The sequence below is a fragment of the Gobio gobio genome, assembly GCF_949357685.1.
Source record: "Gobio gobio genome assembly, chromosome: 3".
In the NCBI taxonomy this organism is placed as follows: Eukaryota; Metazoa; Chordata; class Actinopteri; order Cypriniformes; family Gobionidae; genus Gobio; species Gobio gobio.
In genome coordinates, this window is record NC_137099.1 from 3,949,249 (window position 1) to 3,974,391 (window position 25,143).

The 25,143-nt window shown below is 42.8% G+C and overlaps 1 protein-coding gene across 2 annotated transcripts in view; it reads left to right on the forward strand.

Annotated features, from left to right (window-relative positions):
* Positions 1 to 25,143, forward strand: part of sonb (SON DNA and RNA binding protein b) — a 67,522-nt gene that overhangs the window by 11,377 nt on the left and 31,002 nt on the right. For both annotated transcript variants that reach the window (XR_013816195.1, XM_079812346.1), the window contains exons 5-6: positions 5,694 to 6,076; positions 6,154 to 6,285. Coding sequence is in view for 1 of the 2 variants with exons in the window: in XM_079812346.1 (XP_079668472.1) it covers positions 5,694 to 6,076; positions 6,154 to 6,285 (515 nt within the window). In the remaining variant the exon portion in view is untranslated. The remainder of the gene's footprint in view (positions 1 to 5,693; positions 6,077 to 6,153; positions 6,286 to 25,143) is intronic.

A 25,143-nucleotide genomic window follows, 5' to 3' on the forward strand; every position in this document is an offset into this window, starting at 1 on the left:
AAAGTGTGAGTGAGCCGAACGAAAGTCACGTCACAGACGCAGCAGTGTCAGATTTAATTTGAGCTGAACAGAGCTGAGGTAACGTTAAGCCCCAGTCTGGCACGTTTTCAGATCACATATGGAAGCTAAACTATCATAGGAATTCATTGAAAAGTTGAAACACTTTGCTCTGCATCGCTCCGTTATGAATGTCCGTGCGGCCGTCTGTGTCTTACATTCTGTGCGTGAGATCTCTCCCCTATGGGCGGGTTGATAACATGCGGAACAGCTCCATCTTGTGGCTGTAGTATCTAGCCTCTGTCCAAAAAAATCTCCAATGACGCAAAATGACGATATTTGCGTCATCTGAGGATTTTTTGCATAAATAAAATACATAATTCTCTCGTCTCAGGGGGATATGAGGGGAGAAAAGTACCATAATTTGAATATACTACCGGGTTTCTACTGATACAAAGCCTAATGCTAAATCACTGAAGTTACCCTTTAAAGGCTACTAATTTAGTTTTAGAGTCTACAACAGGTTTGCATGCATCAAAGGTCAAAAAACACTTACATTTTCTCATAATACACATTGCACATCACCACTTTTTTCAATGATTCTCAAACGACTCAATGGAATCAGTCTCTCTAAATCCCTCCTTTCCGCGAGCCTACTCTGCTCTGATTGGCCAGACGACCCAGTCTGTTGTGATAGGTCTACCACTTACAGCATGTGTTTCGGAAACGAATGATGTCGATTTTACCATATCAATCCGAGTGCGAGTCTGATGATGAAACATCGGAAGAACTAGTTATTCAACCCGAACCTCCATTGCAAGGCCGACTTGAGCAGGATGTTTCTCAGTGATGCGCTGCTCATTTTGAGGTACATTATGAGATGTTTCAACTGTAATTGACCGTTCGCAAAGACCCGCCCCCTTTAGTTACTGTTGCTATGTCCGACAAGCCATGGCGCTCTCACACCACACACGACAACACGGCGACAGACAGGACAGAGCAGGTTACTTTTGATATGAAACAAAGTCTCAACTTTGAAATGGTAATTTTTTTTGAAGAAATTTAAAAGGTAAATACCGTTTTGTGGCTCTTTAATGTGTCATGATCGCTGTAGCGCCTCAGTTAAAGCTGCTTGTGAACCGATTTCTCTTCCTTGTAGTTCATTGATAAGCACGAAATAAACATGAATGAACACTTAAAGGGTTAGTTCACCCAAAAATGAAAATTCTGTCATTAATTACTCACCCTCATGTCGTTCGACACCCGTCAGACTTCAGACACAAATTAAGATATTTTAGTGTAAATCTGATGGCTCTGAAAGGCCTCCATTGGCTCAATGGACGGTTCACTCTCAAGACCCTTAAAAGACACTAAAGACGTCGTTACAAAGTCCATCTCACTACAGTGGTTCTACAATAACTTTATGGAGTGACGAGAATAGTTTTTGTGCACAAAAAAAACCTAAATAACGACTTGTATAGTGATGACGATTTCAAAACACGGCATCATGAAGCTTCGAAGCGTTATGAATCAGTGAGCCGAATCATGGTTCGGTTCGCGTGTCAAACCTCCAAACTGCTGAATCGACTCACTGATTCATAACGCTTCGAAGCTTCATGATGCCGTGTTTTGAAATCGTCATCACTATAGAAGTCGTTATTTAGGGTTTTTTTGCGCACAAAAACTATTCTCGTCACTCCATAAAGTTATTTTAGAACCAATGTAGTGAGATGGACTTTGTAACGACGTCTTTAGTACCTTTTAAGGGTCTTGAGAGTGAACCGTGCCATTGTGCCAATGGAGGCCTTTCAGAGCCATCAGATTTCAACTAAAATATCTTCATTTGTGTTCCGAAGACGAACGGAGGTCTGACGGGTGTCGAACGACATGAGGGTAAGTAATTAATGACAGAATTTTCATTTTTGGGTGAACTATCCCTTTAAAGAAATGTTGTTTCAACTGCGGAAAGACGTCAGTACACACTGCTTTTCCAAGTTCAAGTCCACCAACGTTAATCTAAGAACTCTCCTGACTGCTTTGTCGGACAAAACAGCAGATTGGTCAGACAGCGATGTGATTGGTCAGATCGCCTGTCAATCAAACTTGCGGCGAAGGGTGAATTCCTCACCGTCAGCATTAACAAGTGTGCGTCCATCAACATTGCGGTGCACATGCGGGAACTGTATCAGTAACAGCGTGTACGTTAGCCCAGCACTAACGTAAATGACTGATGTAACACAAACGTTTGCAAAACAAATCTTTATCTTTATACAAAATAGGGCTTCAGTCCAGACTAACTTTTTTTCAATAGGAGCACAGTGGCCCCCAACTGAAAATTTTAGGGGCACAACCAGAAAATGTTTGCCCGCACATTGTAAATCAACATGTTAACCAAATCTACTAATTTCCACTGTATTACTAATAAATACTTTGATAATACAGGGCTCCAGACCAACATTTGAGAGCAGTAGCACCAGGAAAAATTATCATACGGTTAATTTAATCATAAAATTACTATTGTTTTGCATTTGTTAATAAGTTCAGTTACTAATAATAGTACATGTTTGTTTATTGGAAATTGAACAGTGAAGCGCTGAGCTTGAATTATGCAGAAAAAAATTACTTTTATTAACAACAGTAATGTGCAAAAAACTCATTTTTTTATAAGGAAAATTGTAATATTCCACTCTTATTAAATGTACTATTGTTCTTCTATAGTATCATACTGAACTAAAGGGAACACTCTTACTTGTTTGTGACTTCCTACTTTTTTCCATATATTAAGGAGTGGAAATGTCTAATAAGTCAAATAAGTGCTCCTATGCCACCACCTACTGGTTATAGTGAGGGTTTTTTTTGCCATAAAGTGGCCAGCACCTTTAAACTTTTAGTTTTATAAATCATCACTCTAAAAATAATATTAAAATTTGATAATATTTAGAGCTTTGAACTGCTGGAAAAAGTGTGAAACACGCTCTCAAAAGGTTGTACGAACCCTGAGATGAAAAAAACATTGGACTATTTCTTCCACAATACCATGGGGTGTTACTACATTAAATCCATGGCGAATGTTTATGATTTGTGGACTGAAACCCCTGAATGTTTCACAATGTTTCTCCTGGTCACCACGTCAGCTCTGTTTGCTCTGATATCTGTGGTTTATACCAGAGAATTCTACACCAAACACTTCCCACTAGGTCTCGCAGTAGCGATGTTATTAATGAGGTGAATTCAAGCGCTTTCTCACTGGATCTCCCAGCACTGTTTAGTAACGGTGTCGCGTGATCGAGATCGGCCCATGTAACCCAAATTAAGTCGCACCAGCAGGAAAAAAGATGAGACCATTTAGTCGCAGTCTGGAGCCCTGACAAAGTAGTAAGAACGACAGACAATCTGCATTAATAGACTTAGGAAAGGTTTAGGTAATAGTGGCACACAGCTGATGAGCAGAAGAATTTCAGCAAGACAGTAATAATGTGTGTTAGCCATAAACTTACACAATATAAAACACAAACCTACGTATTTTGAATACCCGGTAGAAAATATATATATAAATAATTAATCATACTTGCAGGTTGTGATTCTGAGGAGTAGGGCTGCAACCGAAAATACGTTGACATGCGTGAAATGCGTCGACGCGTCACATTAGTTTTACATAATGTTTAAAATGCTTTGTGTGTTCATATAGTTCATTATAAAATGGCACCCTAAGTACACTACCCTTCCTGAAATACAATTAATATTGTCATCATTCATTGATTTCATGTTAAAATCATATACACATTCACTACCCTCTTTGAAATCCAATAATCAGTAAAAAAGAATCATCAGATTAAGCTGGAAAATAATCGTTAGGTTAGCCGACTAATCGAAAAACAATCGTTAGACTAGGCGACTAATCGGAAAATAAGCGTAAGATTAGTCGACCAATCGAAAATAAGCGTTAGATTAGTTGACTAATCGAAAATAGTCGTTAAATTAGCAGACTAATCGGAAAATAAGCGCAAGATTAGCCGACTAATCGAAAAATAATCGTTAGATTAGTTGACTAATCGGAAAATAGGCGTTAAATTAGCAGACTAATCGAAAAAAAAAATCGTTAGATTAGTCGACTAATCGAAAAATAAGCGGCAGATTAGTCGACTAATCGGAAAATAGTCGCTAAATTAGCAGACTAATCGGGGAAAAAAAATCGCTAGATTAGTCGACTAATCGAAAAATAATCGTCAGATTAGTTGACAGAAAAAATAATCGTTAGTTGCAGCTCTACTGAGGAGTAAGCTGGTCAAAAGTACTGACCCATCTTTCACGAGCAAGCGTTTTGCGAATGCCGTGTTGAACGAGATTTGAGAAGGAATCGTCAGTAAAATGATGTGTTTGTGGGCGGGTCGAGTTGTTTATGGGCGGACGACGTACAACATAGACAGGCATTATCCGATGTCTTTTCTAGTGACGTAGAACTGTCACGCAGTGGGATTCGAAATCGTGTTTACTTTCGACTTTACAGAACATTTACATTCACAAACTGCTCGATTACCCCTTTTCCACCAAGGCAGAGCTAGAGCTAGATCGGAGCCAGAGCCTAGTTTCAAATCGGTTCTTTGTGTTTCCACACCCAAAGCCCCAGCTCCGAGCCAGGAAAAGTGGTTCTTAAGTAGCACCAAACCATTGCTGGGCTAGAACAGGGCTAGAAGTAAGAACCGATTACGTCAGGCGCTGGGGGCGGAGTCAACAAGACCAACACAAACTGGAGATCCGCCATTGTTGAAATAGCAGCTAACTAACAGCTGCTGCTCGTTTGTAATCTCCGTCTATACAAATTACGGCGAACTGCAGGAATGCGTTGGATTCGCTGTGTTTTCGTTGTGTTTTGATGCTGATGTAGGATCGTAAAGCCATGTGAATCAATTGTAACGCAACGTTTGCATTGTTGATGGAAGGCTTGTTCGTAGCGGTGCTGTGCAGACCGATCGCCGTATGATAACGAGTCCAGCGAGAGCATATGACTCCTTATGCTTTTGATTCATTCATGCTTTGTTTTTATATCATGCGTCGATCGGTCTGCGCAGCGCCGATGCATCTCGAACAAGCCTGGTGTGTGTGTGTGTTTCCCGCTGCCCAGGGTTGCCAGGTTTTCACAACAAAACCCGCCCAATTGCTACTCAAAACAAGCCCAATCGCGTTTCAGGGGGGCGTCCCCAGTAAAAATCACATTTGGCGGTAAAATATGTGTTTTTTTGGCATGGTTGCCTACTAAAATTCGCATTCCCGGGCTAAATATCACATAATTGGGGTCGCTTCAACCCGCGGACATGAAAAACAGCCCGCGGCAACAGTGATGAAGTAGCCCAATTCCTTGGGAAAACCGCGGACCTGGCAACACTGCCGCTGCCTCGCTAGTGTTGCTGAGAAAGATGATACGTATACAGTGACGTAAGACATGGCTCTGTTGTGGCTCTCAGCATGTGGAAAAGCAAACGGTTCCTAGAAGGCTCCTCAGTCGAACCAACTATGAACTGGGACTAGCTCTGGCTCGGAACTAGCTTTAGCACTGCCTTGGTGGAAAAGGGGTATATTACACACTGCATGAAAGGGAATATTCGGGGGAAAAAGAAACATAATTGGGGCACTTTATTACTTGACCAGTACTGTATATTGCATTGGTCTTCTCTTACTGTTGTTTTCCCTATTCCCAGATAAGGAGCAGTTGCTGGAAATAGCTAAGGCTAATGCCGCCGCTATGTGTGCCAAGGCAGGCGTGCCCATCCCGGAGAGTCTCAGGCCCAAAGCTATTCTTCAACTACCCTTGACATCCACAAATTCTGCATCCTTGTCTTTATCCATGCCAGTGATGTCAAACATGACAATGAATGCTGCTATGGCTAGTATGACTGCCGCCACCATGACCGCTGCTTTGTCCAGCATGGGTGCCTTGGCTTCATTCCCACAAATGGCCCCATTACCCTCAATCGTCAACAAGCCACCGTCTTCAGCCACACCTAATCTTGCCAGTATTGAAGAAGCCAAAAAGAAAGTGACGAAGCAGGCGAACAGCTTCAGCATTAGAGAGCTCACAGAGGTAAGGGTTGTGCATGTGATCTTGCAGTTTGGTGTTTCTTGGTCTGCATTGATTCAACGGTTTATGTAATCCTTCAGAGATGCAAGAAGATAACGGAGAGTAAGGAAGAGATGGCCATCGCCAAGCCACACGTGTCAGACGATGAAGAGGATGAGAAGAAATTTGGGGCTTCCCTTAAGGAGAATAAGGGCATTGCGTTCAGTCTCGGTGTAAGTGTTTCACTTTTTTGCATCACTCTTACTGTTCTTCATACTTGAGGTGTTAGGAGTTTGTTCAATTCACTAACTCATAGGGGTGTAACGGTACACGTATTTGTACTGAACCGTTTCGGGACAGGACTGCACATGTGTACCCGAATCTTTAACAGTCGGCTTGTTTTATTTTTCAAATCCGAGTTCCCACATGAACATATTATGTATTCTGTCCATTTTATCACGACATTGAAGCGATAAATGCCATTTTGACGCTCTTTAATGTGCCGTGACTGGTCACTAGGGCTGTCAAAATTGCTCAAAAATGACGTTCAAATATTCCCTCTAAAAAAAACACAAATATTCGAACTATTCGAACATTTGGTTGCGCATTTTGTCAATGACGCGCATTACGTCAATAACAGGACAGATTAATACAAAGAGACATAACTAGTTGTATAGGTAGTCTATTTAAGTTTAAACATATTTGACAACGTATTACCTATACAAAAACAAGTAAATCAACTAATGGCCAAGATCGCAGACCTCACTCTCTCTCGCCCTCACCCTCTGCGCATAACGTTTTAAATGAACACACACATTTTGAGAGCTGATCAAGCAATTTAAGGTTGCGACTCTTGTCCTAAATATAGCAGGCTTCATTCAGTGATTGAAACAAATATTAATTGAAGTTTTACTGCATATTGAACGCTCGAGCGAGCTGTGCTGTGGTAAACATGGAACTTTTCCTTGACATGAAACGGTAAATAATCAAACCAGTGGAAGCAGTGCATTTATCCTTTATTCATGCAATATCTATTCAGTCAGTACAATAGCCTACACTTTAGTAATGTTTCTTTTTAACGTTAAATAGGGTACCTCGGTTCCATTGCTTGACAGAACTCCCTGAAGCCTGCCCCATCCACGACACTGATCGCTCTCATGTCCTTACAAATGAACGAAATTAATTTCTCCGTTATGGCCTCTTGTTATGTTGCAGAAAAAGAGCTTGTGGCGGGCGATGCAAAGTAAGGCTGGTCCAGTTTGCACATACAAATGAGTTGCTTATGTTTACAAAATGAGCCTACAAAAGCATAAACAAGCCCGTTTAATAAAGAAAAGTTCACGAAAACTCACGGAAGTGTTTAGTGAAATTAGGAAACATTTAGATATCATAAATTTAGTTGTATAAGTTAACGTTACATTTCTACATGCATTTTGTTCTCATGTCACAAGTAATATCAAGGTTTATTTTGATCTGTTTTACATGATTCTTTTGTAGTGTGGTTTTCGGTGAAGTGTACTAAAATAAATATCGTCACCTGTGTACATTAGCCCACTTCTTCTCGACGCTTTTTCCTGAAGGTTTATAGAACAATTACTCAGAGTCGCCATCTGTCGTTTCAAAGAATAGCACAATGGCTAGCGCGTCGAGTATAAACGCCTCGTCCATTTGGGGAGGACCCGTTTGGCCCACTCGCAAAGCAGACAGCCACGCCTCTACCACCACGGGCGGTTTTTTCCACATTTTTTTTTTTTTATTCGAATATTAATTTTCACCTTCGAAATTCGTTTTTTTAAAACTATTCGAATATATATTGGAATTTAGAATATTCGTTGACAGCCCTACTGGTCACTGTATAGGCGCGCGAGTGAACGCGATCATCTCTTCACAAAGAATAAACATGAATGAACATCTGAAGGTATGTTGAGGATACGTCACAACTCACTGAAACGTATCATATGTGGTGTAATCGCTCAATCAGTGTTTCAACGGTGGAAAGACGTCAGTAAAACAGCTTGAGAACAATGTCGCGTAGCATCACATTTACCTCAGAAGGGATTCAGTGTTCACAGCTGTGAGTTCACTAGAGAAATCAACTCTTTCACTAAATATATGACCTATATTAGCCGTTATATTCATTATATTCTAGTTAAAGGATTAGTTCACTTCAAAATGAAAATGTCCTGATATTTTACTCACCCCCATCTCATCCAAGATGTTCATGTGTTTCATTCTTCAGTCGAATATTTTTTTTTTTTTTTTTTTTAAGAAATTCAAAGTTTTTTGAGGAAAACATTCCAGGATTTTTCTCCACATTATGGACTTGAACCAGCGGTTGAAGGTCCAAATCAATGCAGTTTCAAAGGAAGGGCTTCAGAGGCTCTGACCGATCCCAGACGAGGAATAGGCTCTGATCTAGACAAACCATCAGACATTTTCAAAAAAAAAAAAATGTATATATATACTTTTTAACCAAAATTGCTCATCTTGCGCTGCTCTGCGGCGCACCACGGATTACATAATCATGTCAGAAAGGTCACGTGACGTAGGCGGAAGTACCGCCCCGTGTTTACAAAGTGCTCGTGTGAAGGCTAATACAAACATCCTTTAGCAAAAAAAGCTAAAACGACGATGTTGGACGATTTTGAAGTTGGAGATGGAGTGTTTTATGGTAAAGGGCGTTTGTATTAATCCTCACACGTTCGCTTGGGGCGGTACTTCCGCCTACGTCTAGCGTGACCTTTCCGATGGGATTACGCAATCCGCGGCGTCTCACAGAGCAGCGCAAGATGAGCAAATTAGGTTAAAAAAGTATATTTTTTGATTTTTGAAAATGACCAATAGTCCTCGTCTGGGATCACGCAGAGCCTCTGAAGCCCTTTTTAGAACATTTTGTTTGCCATGGAAGTCTATGATGTGGGGAAAAATCCTGTAATGTTTTCCTCTAAAAACTTATTTTCAAAAGAAAGACATGAACACCTTGAATGAGATGGGGGTGAGTAAAATATCAGGACATTTTAGTTTTGAAGTGAACTGATCCTTGAGGTAGAATCTAATGAATATATAGTTTACAGCATTATCTTTAAGCAACTTTGAGTTATAATTGAATTCATTTAGGCCACGTGTCCACCAAAGCAATCCAGCTGAAAACGTCTCTCTGTGGGCGCTTGAGAGCGTTTTGGCAGCTTTTTCAGTTGAGACTTTTTTGCTGTTATGATACGGGAAGTGTTACTAGTCTCTCATTTCACAGATTGTGTGTTTCTGTATTGATTCTATATAAAAAAATGCAGATACAATGTAAAGTATTTGCTCTGGCTCTTGTTTTAAATAATTTTGTTATTATGCTGCTTGTTTTCATCTGTTGACATTGTACACGCAGAATGTGGCGTTTGGTCGGTGTTGTATTTGTCCCGCCCCTCCTCCACTGTGATTGGACGACTGGGTTTTACTCGAAGTTGAACATTCTTCAACTCTCGGTGACCAGTAAAAAAACGGCCAGCGCTTGATAGGGCTGCGCTCAAAATATCGATACAACGAAACATCGTCATGAACTCCTGGCGATGAGCGTATCGATACTGTGTGCTTTTTAATGTTACCAATTATCACGTGAGTCAAGTGGTGCCAATTTTAACAACGCCAGCAGCAGTGCAAGACATTCAAAATGGATCAAAAAGAGGATTTTAAGTTGTTACAGTTTTTGCAGCGTGCCTCCCATCCATTAAATCTTTGTGCTTTGTTACTTTTGTTACTTTATTAGATTTCAAATTACGTCCATTTTATTACGAAATCTAAAAATATGAATTAGCTTAGGCGCGAGATCACTCTGGCTGCACACCTGAACTGATCTTCTCCTCCGCCTAATACCAGTTACAGCCCGAAATTAACATGAATGTGCATCTGAAAGTGTGTTAAGAGATAGATTACAACTTACCGAAATCCATATCATGTCTCGTGATCGCTCAATCAGTGTTTCAAAGCGGAAAGACATCAGTAAATTAGCTTGTAAACAATGTCACATAATGTCACATTTACCTCAGAAAATCCATATCCAGTGTCCATAAATTAATTAGTGAGATATAAAAATTGACTATAGAGAGAGGAGCATTTTGCTAAATATATGCACCATATTACATATTCATTTTAATTTTTTGTTTTTTAATATATTTCATGGAGGTTTGAATTAATCTGCCAATTTATGACAAATTTCAAAAACAAAATGCAGTAGAAATATGATTGTAATTTCTAAAGCTAATATTATAACTTTATTATTTAAAAAAAAAAAACAATTGAGTGCAATTTAAGTATTTGTACAAATCAGTTCATTTTTGACATTCAGTAGGCTACAACTGACTCCCCTAGTTTACAGCGTTAGTTGAGAGATGCGTGTACCTGATATGTATCCAAAATAATCAATATTGAATCGAGCCATTCCAAGCTTTTTTTGTGACAATTTATTTAATTCATTTTACTCATTGTTTTTAAATAACAAAAACAAAATCATTTTTCACTTATCACATCTGTTATAACACTGGCTATTCTATAAACAGATATTAACTGTTACTAAACTCTGCTAAAAAGAAATTCCAAATTCATCCATATCGTGATGCGTATCGTGACTTTAGTATCGTGATGCGTATTGTATCGTGACTTAAATATCGTGATGCGTATCGTATCGTGACTTTAGTATCGTGATACGTATCGTGACTTTAGTATCGTGATACGCATCGTATCGTGACTTTAGTATCGTGATGCGTATCGTATCGTGACTTTAGTATCGTGATGCGTATCGTATCGTGACTTTAGTATCGTGATGCGTATCGTGACTTTAGTATCGTGATGCGTATCGTATCGTGACTTAAATATTGTGATGCGTATCGTATCGTGACTTTAGTATCGTGATACGTATCGTGACTTTAGTATCGTGATACGCATCGTATCGTGACTTTAGTATCGTGATGCGTATCGTATCGTGACTTTAGTATCGTGATGCGTATTGTATCGTGACTTAAATATCGTGATGCGTATCGTATCGTGACTTTAGTATCGTGATACGTATCGTATCGTGACTTTAGTATCATGATACGTATCGTATCTTTAGTATCGTGATAGGTATCGTATCGTGACTTTAGTATCGAAATGCGTATCGTATTGTGACTTTAGTATCGTGATACGTATCGTATCGTGACTTTAGTATCGTGATGCGTATCGTATCGTGATACGTATTGTATCGTGAATTTAGTATCGTGATGCGTATCGTATCGTGACGCGTAGCGTATCGTGACTTAAGTATCGTGATGCGTATCGTATCGAGACGCGCATAGTATCGTGATGCGTATCGTATCGTGACGCGTATCGTGACTTTAGTATCATGATGCGTATCGTATCGTCATACATATAGTATCGTGATGCGTATAGTATCGTGACTTTAGTATCGTGATGCGTATTGTATCGTGACTTTAGTATCGTGATGCGTATCGTATCGTGACTTTAGTGATGCGTATCGTATCGTGACTTTAGTATCGTGATGCGTATCGTATCGTGACTTTAGTATCGTATCGTGACTTTAGTATCGTGATGCGTATCATGACTTTAGTATCGTGATGCGTATCGTTTCGTGATACGTATTGTATTGTGACTTTAGTATCGTGATGCGTATCGTATCGTGGCTTTAGTATCGTATCGTGACTTTAGTATCGTGATGCGTATCGTGACTTTAGTATTATGAATCGTATCGTATCGTGATGCGTATTGTATCGTGACTTTAGTATCGTGATGCGTATCGTATCGTGACATTGTTGGTAATGCACAGCCCTAGCGCTTGAAATACTCGATCAGCGCCTCGTTATGCTCATTGCGTCCTAAAGACGCGGCGCTCTCATTGAAAACAATTGAATACGTCAGCCAGACACGTGAAAAAACACTTTGGTGGACACACGGCCTTAAGGTCAGACACAATTTGTTTAGTAAACCACTGTTTAATATAAAAAAAAAAATTATATTTAGTTTTCTCTCTCCTGCCATACCGAACCGTCAGTGTTGTGTACCGTTACACCCCTACTTACTCATAGTATTACCAGCTGGTAGGAAAACCAAATACAATTATTTTTATAATTATTATTATTTTTATGTATTTGTGTATGTTTCTTAATCAATCAGGGACGAGAGAGGACAAGAACAACATGGGTCCAGGGCAGAGGAAGGGTTACATAAAGAGTTACTTATAGGAAAGTGTTTATTTTTTAAGGTACAGGAGGAAAGATTGCCAGATCATGTGAAATTGTTCTGTTCTGATGAACATTGTAAATCACATTTTTTTCAATTTGAATAAACTGCAACAGGTCGTGCAACCAATGAAAATGATTTTTCCAGTTTATTAGTAGGGTTGGGTAACAGCACCTATATAACCGGACCGAATCAGAACACAGATTTCGGTGCCAGAGACAGACGCGTTCACAACTATTCACTGGTTTCAACCACATAATGTTTATTTTAGGTTTCAGACATTTAAATGCACATGAGTACTAGCAAAAATATATTTATAGTTTATTAAACGCACACTGATGTCTATGGAAGCGGCACTAACAATCCTTTCAGTTATAATTTGACTACGTGTCTTATTTATATCAGATACACAGTATATAGTAACTATATAATTTACTTTACTCTCCTCCCAGTTCACCGGTCACTTACTTTCATGTATTTCCTGAGAGGTGAATGAATTTACATGATGTAAATCCGACAGATCCGATTCTCTGAGGCGCAAACTAACATTGCGCATTATAGATCAGCTAACATGATCATTATAAAGGGTTTTAAATGACAAAACACGTCCACTTACACATTTTAAAACTGGAATATCAGATGGTTCATGACCTATTTTGCTGGCTTGTCGACATCAGTCACAAGTAGGATTGAGATCCGGGTTTATTTCAAATAGTTTCGCTTTTGTCCATTAAATTCTATGTAGTAACTTAAAGTGTATTAGTGCGTGGCGAGCGCAAATAGAGGAGGTATGGACATGTAGTGCTGGGCGGTATACCGGTTCATACCGAATACTGGTGTTTATTTTTGTTGTGATGAATTTTTAATATACCGCAATGCCGGTGTTTGCCACGTAAACAACGTTCGGAACGTGGCGCAGCGACAATGTTTGAGAGGGGTCCTATTTCACTGTTGCTCTGCAGTGTGGACAGACATCGCATTACAGCGGAGAACTCCAACAACATGTGGCGCGCGCAAGAGAGCGGTTTCAGTGCAGAGTGCCACGATGAGATTAACAACGCTCACCAAGTGGATCATAGATCAGATACAGACCGGAGTGAGCGCGTTTAGGTTTTTTTATGGACATATTTCATATATTCTAGTGCTCTAAACATGGACCAGCAGCGTCTATGCGCACATATTTCATCACGTCTTCTTCAAATGAAATGTATGTGCAAATAAGGACACTGATACTACAGCCGTACGTCTGATCATGACCACGATGACACGATGGATTATTCTGATACACGGAAGACAATGAAGTAGAAGACTGGGCAAAAAAGTGCTTTATTCTTCCTGTGTTAAACTGTCGTGTCATTTGTTCAGAGACTGTAATGCTCTTTAATCTATTGAAGATATCATTAGACCTTTTAAATGTTCTTCCGCGTTTCTCCCTCGTTTTGGCAGTTTGTTGTTATATAGGGTTCGATTTTTAACAGGCTTAAGGCCCTCAACTCTGTTTTTTTCTCTCCGTGGTCATATTTTAATATGCATATGTCTGTAATGATTGTGTTTTATTGGTTGTTTTCTCCCTACAGCATCATTTTGTGGGGCTTTGCAAACCTGTATTAATTCTAGTGTGGGATTTTTCTACAATATTCACTCGTGACAGTAAAGCAAGGCATTCTAGTCAATCTACTGCAGTATTTCCTCTCTCAATCAGTAGAAAATGGGGTTTACACCCGGTCATGCATGGAGAAAAAAGACCGTAGTGTACCGTGAAACCGGTATAATTTAGAAAAATACTGTGGTGTACATTTTTGGTCATACCGCCCAGCACTGTGTTCACGACAAAGGGCCTTTGACCATTCCTCATCCGTAAAAAGATGATTAAGATCTGATTCCCAATTATTACACATGTTTTAGCTTCTTTACATTGATTACCTGATTATTCAAGGATTGATTTTCAGATTTTATTGTTGACATATAAAGCTTTAAATTGTTTGGCACAAGAACTAGATATAAATCTAAAGGAGATCCAGAATTATGGAATGGCTTGCCAATTGATATTAGCACATCTGAATGCGTGTCTGTTTTTAAATGTCATCTGAAAACGTACCTGTATAGATGTGCTTTTAGTCATGTGTGTTCTTTTGTGTAGTTTGGGTTTTGAAAAAAAATAAATATATATATATTTTGTTTCTTCATGTATTGTGTATAGCTCTTCATTAATGTACTTCAATGATTGTGTTTTTGTGTAAAGCACGTTTTGCATTGTAGCTTTAAAAGTGCTATATAAATAAAATTTTACTTACTTACTTACTAATTCTGCTTTATTTTAAACATGGGTGAAAAATCTTGGAGTTTTGTAAATATTGGAGACCGCACCTTTAGAGACTTTTATTTGCAAAACCTGATCAAACTCTTGTTTACGAGGTGCATGGGGAAAGTGGGAAAATCTATTTCTTATGAATTCACGAGGCTGAAGATACCGAAAGAAGTGAGTTTCACATTTTTCTGATAGATTCTGAAGTTACAAAAGTATTCTCATGGAAAAGGTCATATTTACAATGCCCCTTCTAAACCATAATGCGAAAGCACCATCTGAAATGAAAGATAAAAAAGAAGGGTTTTTATATATAGACAGAACCGACATAAGTTGTTGACAAATGTTTAGGCTATGCAGTACTAAAGGGTTGGAAGAATAGTGGGAAAATTTGATAGGTATTAAATAGAGATGTGACTGAGAGGAAAGTTTTTCCCACCGGTTAATCGACGTGTGACAACACCGATAAAACTGGTATGAGCGGCAGGGGATTTTTAAATAGATAATTTTAAACAGAAAGTAAAATGCGCACGGCCGCTCAGGCATTCATAACAGAGCGGTGAAGAGCAAAGTGAGTGTTTTCAATGAATTCCTATGAAAGTTAAGCTTCCATAGGCATGAACTGAAAACACGGCAGATTGGACACCGTGAATGCTTGCGCGGCCGTGAATGAGTGACTGTAACCATGAATTAATGACTGTGCGTCAGTGAATGAATGACTGTGACCATGAATGAATGACTGCGGCTGTGAATGAATGACTGTGCGGCTGTGAATGAATGACTGTGACCATGAATGAATGACTGTGCGGCTGTGAATGAATGACTGTGTCAGTGAATGAATGACTGTGTCAGTGAATGAATGACTGTGTCAGTGAATGAATGACTGTGTCAGTGAATGAATGACTGTGACCATGAATGAATGACTGTGCGGCCGTGAATGAATGACTGTGACCATGAATGAATGACTGTGCGGCCGTGAATGAATGACTGTGACCATGAATGAATGACTGTGCGGCCGTGAATGAATGACTGTGACCATGAATGAATGACTGTGCGGCCGTGAATGAATGACTGTGACCATGAATGAATGACTGTGCGGCTGTGAATGAATGACTGTGACCATGAATGAATGACTGTGCGGCTGTGAATGAATGACTGTGACCATGAATGAATGAATGACTGTGCGGCCGTGAATGAATGACTGTGACCATGAATGAATGAATGACTGTGCGGCCGTGAATGAATGACTGTGACCATGAATGAATGACTGTGCGGCCGTGAATGAATGACTGTGACCATGAATGAATGACTGTGCGGCTGTGAATGAATGACTGTGACCATGAATGAATGACTGTGCGGCCGTGAATGAATGACTGTGCGGCCGTGAATGAATGACTGTGACCATGAATGAATGACTGTGCGGCCGTGAATGAATGACTGTGACCATGAATGAATGACTGTGCGGCCGTGAATGAATGACTGTGCGGCCGTGAATGAATGACTGTGCGGCCGTGAATGAATGACTGTGACCATGAATGAATGACTGTGCGGCCGTGAATGAATGACTGTGCGGCCGTGAATGAATGACTGTGCGGCCGTGAATGAATGACTGTGCGGCCGTGAATGAATGACTGTGCGGCCGTGAATGAATGACTGTGCGGCCGTGAATGAATGACTGTGCGGCCGTGAATGAATGACTGTGCGGCCGTGAATGAATGACTGTGCGGCCGTGAATGAATGACTGTGCGGCTGTGAATGAATGACTGACCGTGAATGAATGACTGTGACCATGAATGAATGACTGTGAATGAATGACTGTGCGTCAGTGAATGAGTGACTGTGCGTCAATGAATGAGTGACTGTGACTGTGAATGAGTGACTGTGCGTCAGTGAATGAGTGACTGTGCGTCAGTGAATAAGTGACTGTGCGGCCATGAATGAATGACTGTGAATGAGTGACTGTGCGTCAGTGAATGAGTGACTGTGCGGCCGTGAATGAGTGACTGTGAATGAGTGACTGTGCGTCAGTGAATGAGTGACTGTGCGTCAGTGAATAAGTGACTGTGCGGCCATGAATGAATGACTGTGCGGCCGTGAATGAATGGCTGTGTGTCAGTGAATGAGGGACTGCGTCAGTGAATGAGTGACTGTGCGTCAGTGAATGAGGGACTGCGTCAGTGAATGAATGACTGTGCGGCAGTGAATGTATGACTGTGAATGAGTGACTGTGTGTCTGTCGTGAATGAATGACTGTGCGGCCGTGAATGAGTGACTGTGCGTCAGTGAATGAGTGACTGTGCGTCAGTGAATGAGTAACTGTGTGGCCGTGAAAGAATGACTGTGCGGCAGTGAATGAATGACTGTGAATGAGTGACTGTGTGTCTGTGAATGAGTGACAGTGAATGAATGACTGTGACTGTGAATGAATGACTGCGTCATTGAATGAGTGTCTGAATGAATGACTGTGCGTCTGTGAATGAATGACTGTGCGGCCGTGAATGAATGACTGTGCGGCCGTGAATGAATGACTGTGTGACCGTGAATGAATGACTGTGCGGCAGTGAATGAATGACTGTGAATGAGTGACTGTGTGTCTGTGAATGAGTGACTGTGCGTCTGTGAATGAGTGACTGTGCGTCAGTGAATGAATGACTGTGAATGAGTGACAGTGAATGAATGACTGACTGTGAATGAGTGACTGTGTGTCAGTGAATGAGTGACAGCGTCATTGAATGAGTGACTGTGCGGCCGTGAATGAATGACTGTGAATGAGTGACTGTGTGTCAGTGAATGAGTGACTGTGCGGCAGTGAATGAATGACTGTGAATGAGTGACAGTGAATGAATGACTGACTGTGAATGAGTGACTGTGTGTCAGTGAATGAGTGACTGCGTCATTGAATGAGTGACTGTGCGGCCGTGAATGAATGACTGTGAATGAGTGACTGTGTGTCAGTGAATGAGTGACTGTGCGGCCGTGAATGAATGACTGTGTGGCCGTGAATGAATGACTGTGCGGCAGTGAATGAATGACTGTGAATGAGTGACTGTGTGTCTGTGAATGAGTGACTGTGCGGCTGTGAATGAATGACTGTGAATGAGTGACTGTGTGTCTGTGAATGAGTGACTGTGCGTCTGTGAATGAGTGACTGTGCGTCAGTGAATGAATGACTGTGTCAGTGAATGAGTGACAGTGAATGAATGACTGTGCGGCAGTGAATGAATGACTGTGAATGAGTGACAGTGAATGAATGACTGACTGTGAATGAGTGACTGTGTGTCAGTGAATGAGTGACTGCGTCATTGAATGAGTGACTGTGCGGCCGTGAATGAATGACTGTGACTGTGAATGAGTGACTGTGTGTCAGTGAATGAGTGACTGTGCGGCCGTGAATGAATGACTGTGACTGTGAATGAGTGACTGTGTGTCAGTGAATGAGTGACTGTGACAGTGAATGAATGACTGTGCGGCCGTGAATGAATGACTGTGAATGAGTGACTGTGCATCAGTGAATGAGTGACTGTGCGGCCTTGAATGAATGACTGTGCGGCCGTGAATGAATGACTGTGAATGAGTGACTGTGACTGTGAATGAGTGACTGTGCGTCAGTGAATGAGTGACTGTGCGTCAGTGAATGAGTGACTGTGCGTCTGTGAATGAGTGACTGCGTCAGTGAATGAGTGACTGTGCGGCCGTGAATGAATGACTGTGAATGAGTGACTGTGTGTCAGTGAATGAGTGACTGTGCGGCCGTGAATGAATGACTGTGTGGCCGTGAATGAATGACTGTGCGGCCGTGAATGAATGACTGTGACTGTGAATGAGTGACTGTGTGTCAGTGAATGAATGACTGTGCGGCCGTGAATGAATGACTGTGAATGAGTGACTGTGCATCAGTGAATGAGTGACTGTGCGGCCTTGAATGAATGACTGTGCGGCCGTGAATGAATGACTGAATGAGTGACTGTGCATCAGTAAATGAGTGACTGTGCGGCCGTGAATGAATGACTGTGTGGCCGTGAATGAATGACTGTGCGGCCGTGAATGAATGACTGTGCTGCCGTGAATGAATGACTGTGAATGAGTGACTGTGCGTCTGTGAATGAATGACTGTGCGGCCGTGAATGAATGACTGTGCAGCCGTGAATGAATGACTGTGGGCTGTGAATGAGTGACTGTGCGTCTGTGAATGAGTGACTGTGCGTCAGTGAATGAATGACTGTGCGGCCGTGAATGAATGACTGTGAATGAGTGACTGTGCATCAGTGAATGAGTGACTGTGCGGCCTTGAATGAATGACTGTGCGGCCGTGAATGAATGACTGTGAATGAGTGACTGTGACTGTGAATGAGTGACTGTGCGTCAGTGAATGAGTGACTGTGCGTCAGTGAATGAGTGACTGTGCGTCTGTGAATGAGTGACTGCGTCAGTGAATGAGTGACTGCGTCAGTGAATGAGTGACTGTGCGTCAGTGAATGAGTGACTGCGTCTGTGAATGAGTGACTGCGTCAGTGAATGAGTGACTGTGCGTCAGTGAATGAGTGACTGCGTCTGTGAATGAGTGAATGTGCGTCTGTGAATGAGTGACTGTGCGTCAGTGAATGAATGACTGTGCGTCAGTGAATGAGTGACTGTGCATCAGTGAATGAGTGACTGTGTCAGTGAATGAATGACTGTGAATGAGTGACTGTGTGTCAGTGAATGAGTGACTGTGCGGCCGTGAATGAATGACTGTGACTGTGAATGAGTGACTGTGTGTCAGTGAATGAGTGACTGTGCGGCCGTGAATGAATGACTGTGAATGAGTGACTGTGCGTCAGTGAATGAGTGACTGTGCGGCCTTGAATGAATGACTGTGCGGCCGTGAATGAATGACTGAATGACTGACTGTGCATCAGTAAATGAGTGACTGTGCGGCCGTGAATGAATGACTGTGTGGCCGTGAATGAATGACTGTGCGGCCGTGAATGAATGACTGTGCTGCCGTGAATGAATGACTGTGAATGAGTGACTGTGCGTCTGTGAATGAATGACTGTGCGGCCGTGAATGAATGACTGTGCAGCCGTGAATGAATGACTGTGGGCTGTGAATGAGTGACTGTGCGTCTGTGAATGAGTGACTGTGCGTCTGTGAATGAGTGACTGTGCGTCAGTGAATGAGTGACTGTGCGTCAGTGAATGAATGACTGTGCGTCAGTGAATGAGTGACTGTGCGTCAGTGAATGAGTGACTGTGCGTCTGTGAATGAGTGACTGCGTCTGTGAATGAGTGACTGTGCGTCTGTGAATGAGTGACTGTGCGTCAGTGAATGAGTGACTGTGCGTCAGTGAATGAGTGACTGTGCGTCAGTGAATGAGTGACTGTGCGTCAGTGAATGAGTGACTGTGCGTCAGTGAATGAGTGACTGTGCGTCAGTGAATGAGTGAATGTGCGTCTGTGAATGAGTGAATGTGCGTCTGTGAATGAGTGACTGCTTCAGTGAATGAGTGACTGTGCGTCAGTGAATGAGTTACTGTGCGTCAGTGAATGAGTGACTGTGCGGCCGTGAATGAATGACTGTGCGGCCGTGAATGAGTGACTGTGCGGCCGTGAATGAGTGACTGTGCGGCCGTGAATGAGTGACTGTGCGGCCGTGAATGAGTGAATGTGCGTCTGTGAATGAGTGACTGTGCGTCTGTGAATGAGTGACTGTGCGTCTGTGAATGAGTGACTTTGCGTCTGTGAATGAGTGACTGTGCGTCTGTGAATGAATGACTGTGCGTCAGTGAATGAGTGACTGTGCGTCAGTGAATGAGTGACTGTGCGTCAGTGAATGAGTGACTGTGCGTCTGTAAATGAGTGACTGTACGTCAGTGAATGAGTGACTGTGCGTCTGTGAATGAGTGACTGTGCGTCTGTGAATGAGTGACTGTGCGTCTCTGAATGAGTGACTGTGCGTCAGTGAATGAGTGAATGTGCGTCAGTGAATGAGTGACTGCGTCTGTGAATGAGTGAATGTGCGTCTGTGAATGAGTGAATGTGCGTCTGTGAATGAGTGACTGTGTGTCTGTGAATGAATGACTGTGCGTCAGTGAATGAGTGACTGTGCGTCAGTGAATGAGTGACTGTGCGGCCGTGAATGAATGACTGTGACTGTGAATGAGTGACTGTGTGTCAGTGAATGAGTGACTGTGTGTCAGTGAATGAGTGACTGTGCGGCCGTGAATGAATGACTGTGACTGTGAATGAGTGACTGTGTGTCAGTGAATGAATGACTGTGCGGCCGTGAATGAATGACTGTGAATGAGTGACTGTGCATCAGTGAATGAGTGACTGTGCGGCCTTGAATGAATGACTGTGCGGCCGTGAATGAATGACTGTGGATGAGTGACTGTGCATCAGTGAATGAGTGACTGTGCGGCCGTGAATGAATGACTGTGTGGCCGTGAATGAATGACTGTGCGGCCTTGAATGAATGACTGTGAATGAGTGACTGTGCGTCAGTGAATGAGTGACTGTGCGGCCGTGAATGAATGACTGTGCGGCCGTGAATGAATGACTGTGCGGCCGTGAATGAATGACTGTGCGTCAGTGAATGAGTGACTGTGCGTCTGTGAATGAATGACTGTGCGGCCGTGAATGAATGACTGTGCGGCCGTGAATGAATGACTGGGCCGTGAATGAGTGACTGTGACTGTGAATGAGTGACTGCGTCTGTGAATGAGTGACTGTACGTCAGTGAATGAATGACTGTGCGTCAGTTAATGAATGACTGCGGCCGTGAATGAATGACTGCGGCCGTGAATGAATGACTGTGACTGTGAATGAGTGACTGTGCGTCAGTGAATGAGTGACTGTGCGTCAGTGAATGAGTGACTGTGCGTCTGTGAATGAGTGACTGCGTCTGTGAATGAGTGACTGTGCGTCTGTGAATGAGTGACTGTGCGTCAGTGAATGAGTGAATGTGCGTCTGTGAATGAGTGAATGTGCGTCTGTGAATGAGTGACTGCGTCTGTGAATGAATGACTGTGCGTCAGTGAATGAGTGACTGTGCGTCAGTGAATGAGTGACTGTGCGGCCGTGAATGAGTGACTGTGCGACCGTGAATGAGTGACTGTGCGTCTGTGAATGAGTGAATGAGTGACTGTGCGTCTGTGAATGAGTGACTGTGCGTCTGTGAATGAGTGACTGTGCGTCTGTGAATGAGTGACTCTGCGTCTGTGAATGAATGACTGTGCGTCAGTGAATGAGTGACTGTGCGTCTGTGAATGAGTGACTGTGCGTCTGTGAATGAGTGACTGTGCGTCAGTGAATGAGTGACTGTGCGTCAGTGAATGAGTGACTGTGCGGCCGTGAATGAATGACTGTGCGGCCGTGAATGAATGACTGTGCGGCCGTGAATGAGTGACTGTGACTTTGAATGAGTGAATGTGCGTCAGTGAATGAGTGACTCTGCGGCCGTGAATTAATTACTGTGACTGTGCGTCAGTGAATGTGTGACTGTGCGGCCGTGAATGAATGACTGTGCGTCAGTGAATGAATGACTGTGACCGTGAATGAATGACTGTGACCGTGAATGAATGACTGTGTGGCCGTGAATGAATGACTGTGCGGCCGTGAATGAATGACTGTGACCGTGAATGAATGACTGTGTGGCCGTGAATGAATGACTGTGCGGCCGTGAATGAATGACTGTGCGTCATTGAATAAATGACTGTGCGACTGTGAATGAATGACTGTGACCGTGAATGAATGACTGCGCGTCAGTTAAAGAATGACTGTGCGGCCGTGAATGAATGACTGTGCGTCAGTGAATAAATGACTGCGACTGTGAATGAATGACTGTGACCATGAATGAATGACTGTGCATCAGTTAAAGAATGACTGTGCGGCAGTGAATGAATGACTGTGGCCGTGAATGAGTGACTGTGCGCCAGTGAATGAGTGACTGTTCGGCAGTGAATTAATTACTGTGCGGCAGTGAATGAGTGACTGCGGCAGTGAATGAGTGACTGTGCGGCAGTGAATGAATTACTGTGCGGCAGTGAATGAGTGACTGCGGCCGTGAATGAGTGACTGTGTGTCTGTAAATGAGTGACTGTGCGGCAGTGAATGAGTGACTGTGTGGCCGTGAATTAATTACTGTGACTGTGCGTCAGTGAATGAGTGAATGTGCGTCAGTGCATGAATTACTGTGCGGCCGTGAATGAATGACTGTGGCCGTGAATGAATGACTGCGGCCATGAATGAATGACTGTGGCCCTGAATGAATGACTGTGCGGCCGTCAATGAATGACTGTGCGGCTGTGAATGAATGACTGTGCGGCCGTGAATGAATGACTGTGCGGCCGTGAATGAATGACTCTGCGGCTGTGAATGAGTGACTGTGCGGCCGTGAATGAGTGACTGTGTGTCAGTGAATGAATGACTGTGACTGTGAATGAGTGACTGTGCGTCTTTGAATGAATTACTGTGCGGCCGTGAATGAGTGACTGCGTCTTTGAATGAATTACTGTGCGGCCGTGAATGAATGACTGCGCGGCCTTGAATGAATGACTGTGCGGCCGTGAATGAATGACTGTGCGGCCGTGAATGAGTGACTGTGCGTCAGTGAATTAGTGACTGCGCGGCCGTGAATTAGTGACTGTGAATGAGTGACTGCGCGGCCGTGAATGAATGACTGTGTGGCCGTGAATGAAAGACTGTGCGTCAGTGAATTAGTGACTGTGCGGCCGTGAATTAATGACTGTGCGTTCGTGAATGAGTGACTGTGAATGAGTGACTGTGCGTCAGTGAGTGACTGTGAATGAGTGACTGTGCGTCAGTGAATGAATGACTGTGTGGCCGTGAATGAATGACTGTGCGACCGTGAATGAATGACTGTGCGGCCGTGAATGAGTGACTCTGCGGCCGTGAATGAGTGACTGTGCGGCCGTGAATGAATGAATGTGCGGCCGTGAATGAATGACTGTGCGGCCGTGAATGAATGTTTGTGTGTCAGTGAATGAATGACTGTGCGGCCGTGAATGAATGACTGTGCGGCCGTGAATGAATGACTGTGTGTCAGTGAATGAATGACTGTGCGGCCGTGAATGAAAGACTCTGCGGGACCGTGAATGAATGACTGTGTGTCAGTGAATGAATGACTGTGCGGCCGTGAATGAATGACTGTGCGACCGTGAATGAATGACTGTGCGACCGGAATGAATGACTGTGCGGCCGTGAATGAATGACTGTGCGGCCGTGAATGAATGACTGTGCGTCAGTGAATGAATGACTGTGACTATGAATGAATGAATGACTGTGACTATGAATGAATGAATGACTGTGCGTCAGTGAATGAATGACTGTGACCATGAATGAATGACTGAGTGGCAGTGAATGAATGACTGTGACCATGAATGAATGACTGTGCGGCCGTGAATGAATGACTGACCATGAATGAATGACTGAGCGGATGTGAATGAATGACTGTGACCATGAATGAATGACTGTGCGTCAGTGAATGAATGACTGTGACCATGAATGAATGACTGAGTGGCAGTGAATGAATGACTGTGACCATGAATGAATGACTGTGCGGCCGTGAATGAATGACTGACCATGAATGAATGACTGTGCGGCCGTGAATGAATGACTGACCATGAATAAATGACTGTGCGGCCGTGAATGAATGACTGACCATGAATAAATGACTGAGCGGATGTGAATGAATGACTGTGAGTCGGTGAATGAATTACTGTGACCATGAATGAATGACTGTGCGGCCGTGAATGAATGACTTTGACCATGAATTAATGACTGTGCGTCGGTGAATGAATGACTGTGCGTCAGTGAATGAATGACTGTGCGACCGTGAATGAATAACTGTGCGTCAGTGAATGAAAGACTGTGCGTCAGTGAATGAATGACTGTGCGACCGTGAATGAATGACTGTGCGACCGTGAATGAATGACTGTGCGACCGTGAATGAATGACTGTGCGACCGTGAATGAATGACTGTGTGACCGTGAATATATGACTGTGCGGCCGTGAATGAATGACTGTGCGACCGTGAATGAATGACTGTGCGACCGTGAATGAATGACTGTGCGACCGTGAATGAATGACTGTGTGTCAGTGAATGAATGACTGTGCGGCCGTGAATGAATGACTGTGCGACCGTGAATGAATGACTGTGCGACCGGAATGAATGACTGTGCGGCCGTGAATGAATGACTGTGCGGCCGTGAATGAATGACTGTGCGTCAGTGAATGAATGACTGTGACTATGAATGAATGAATGACTGTGACTATGAATGAATGAATGACTGTGCGTCAGTGAATGAATGACTGTGACCATGAATGAATGACTGAGTGGCAGTGAATGAATGACTGTGACCATGAATGAATGACTGTGCGGCCGTGAATGAATGACTGACCATGAATGAATGACTGAGCGGATGTGAATGAATGACTGTGACCATGAATGAATGACTGTGCGTCAGTGAATGAATGACTGTGACCATGAATGAATGACTGAGTGGCAGTGAATGAATGACTGTGACCATGAATGAATGACTGTGCGGCCGTGAATGAATGACTG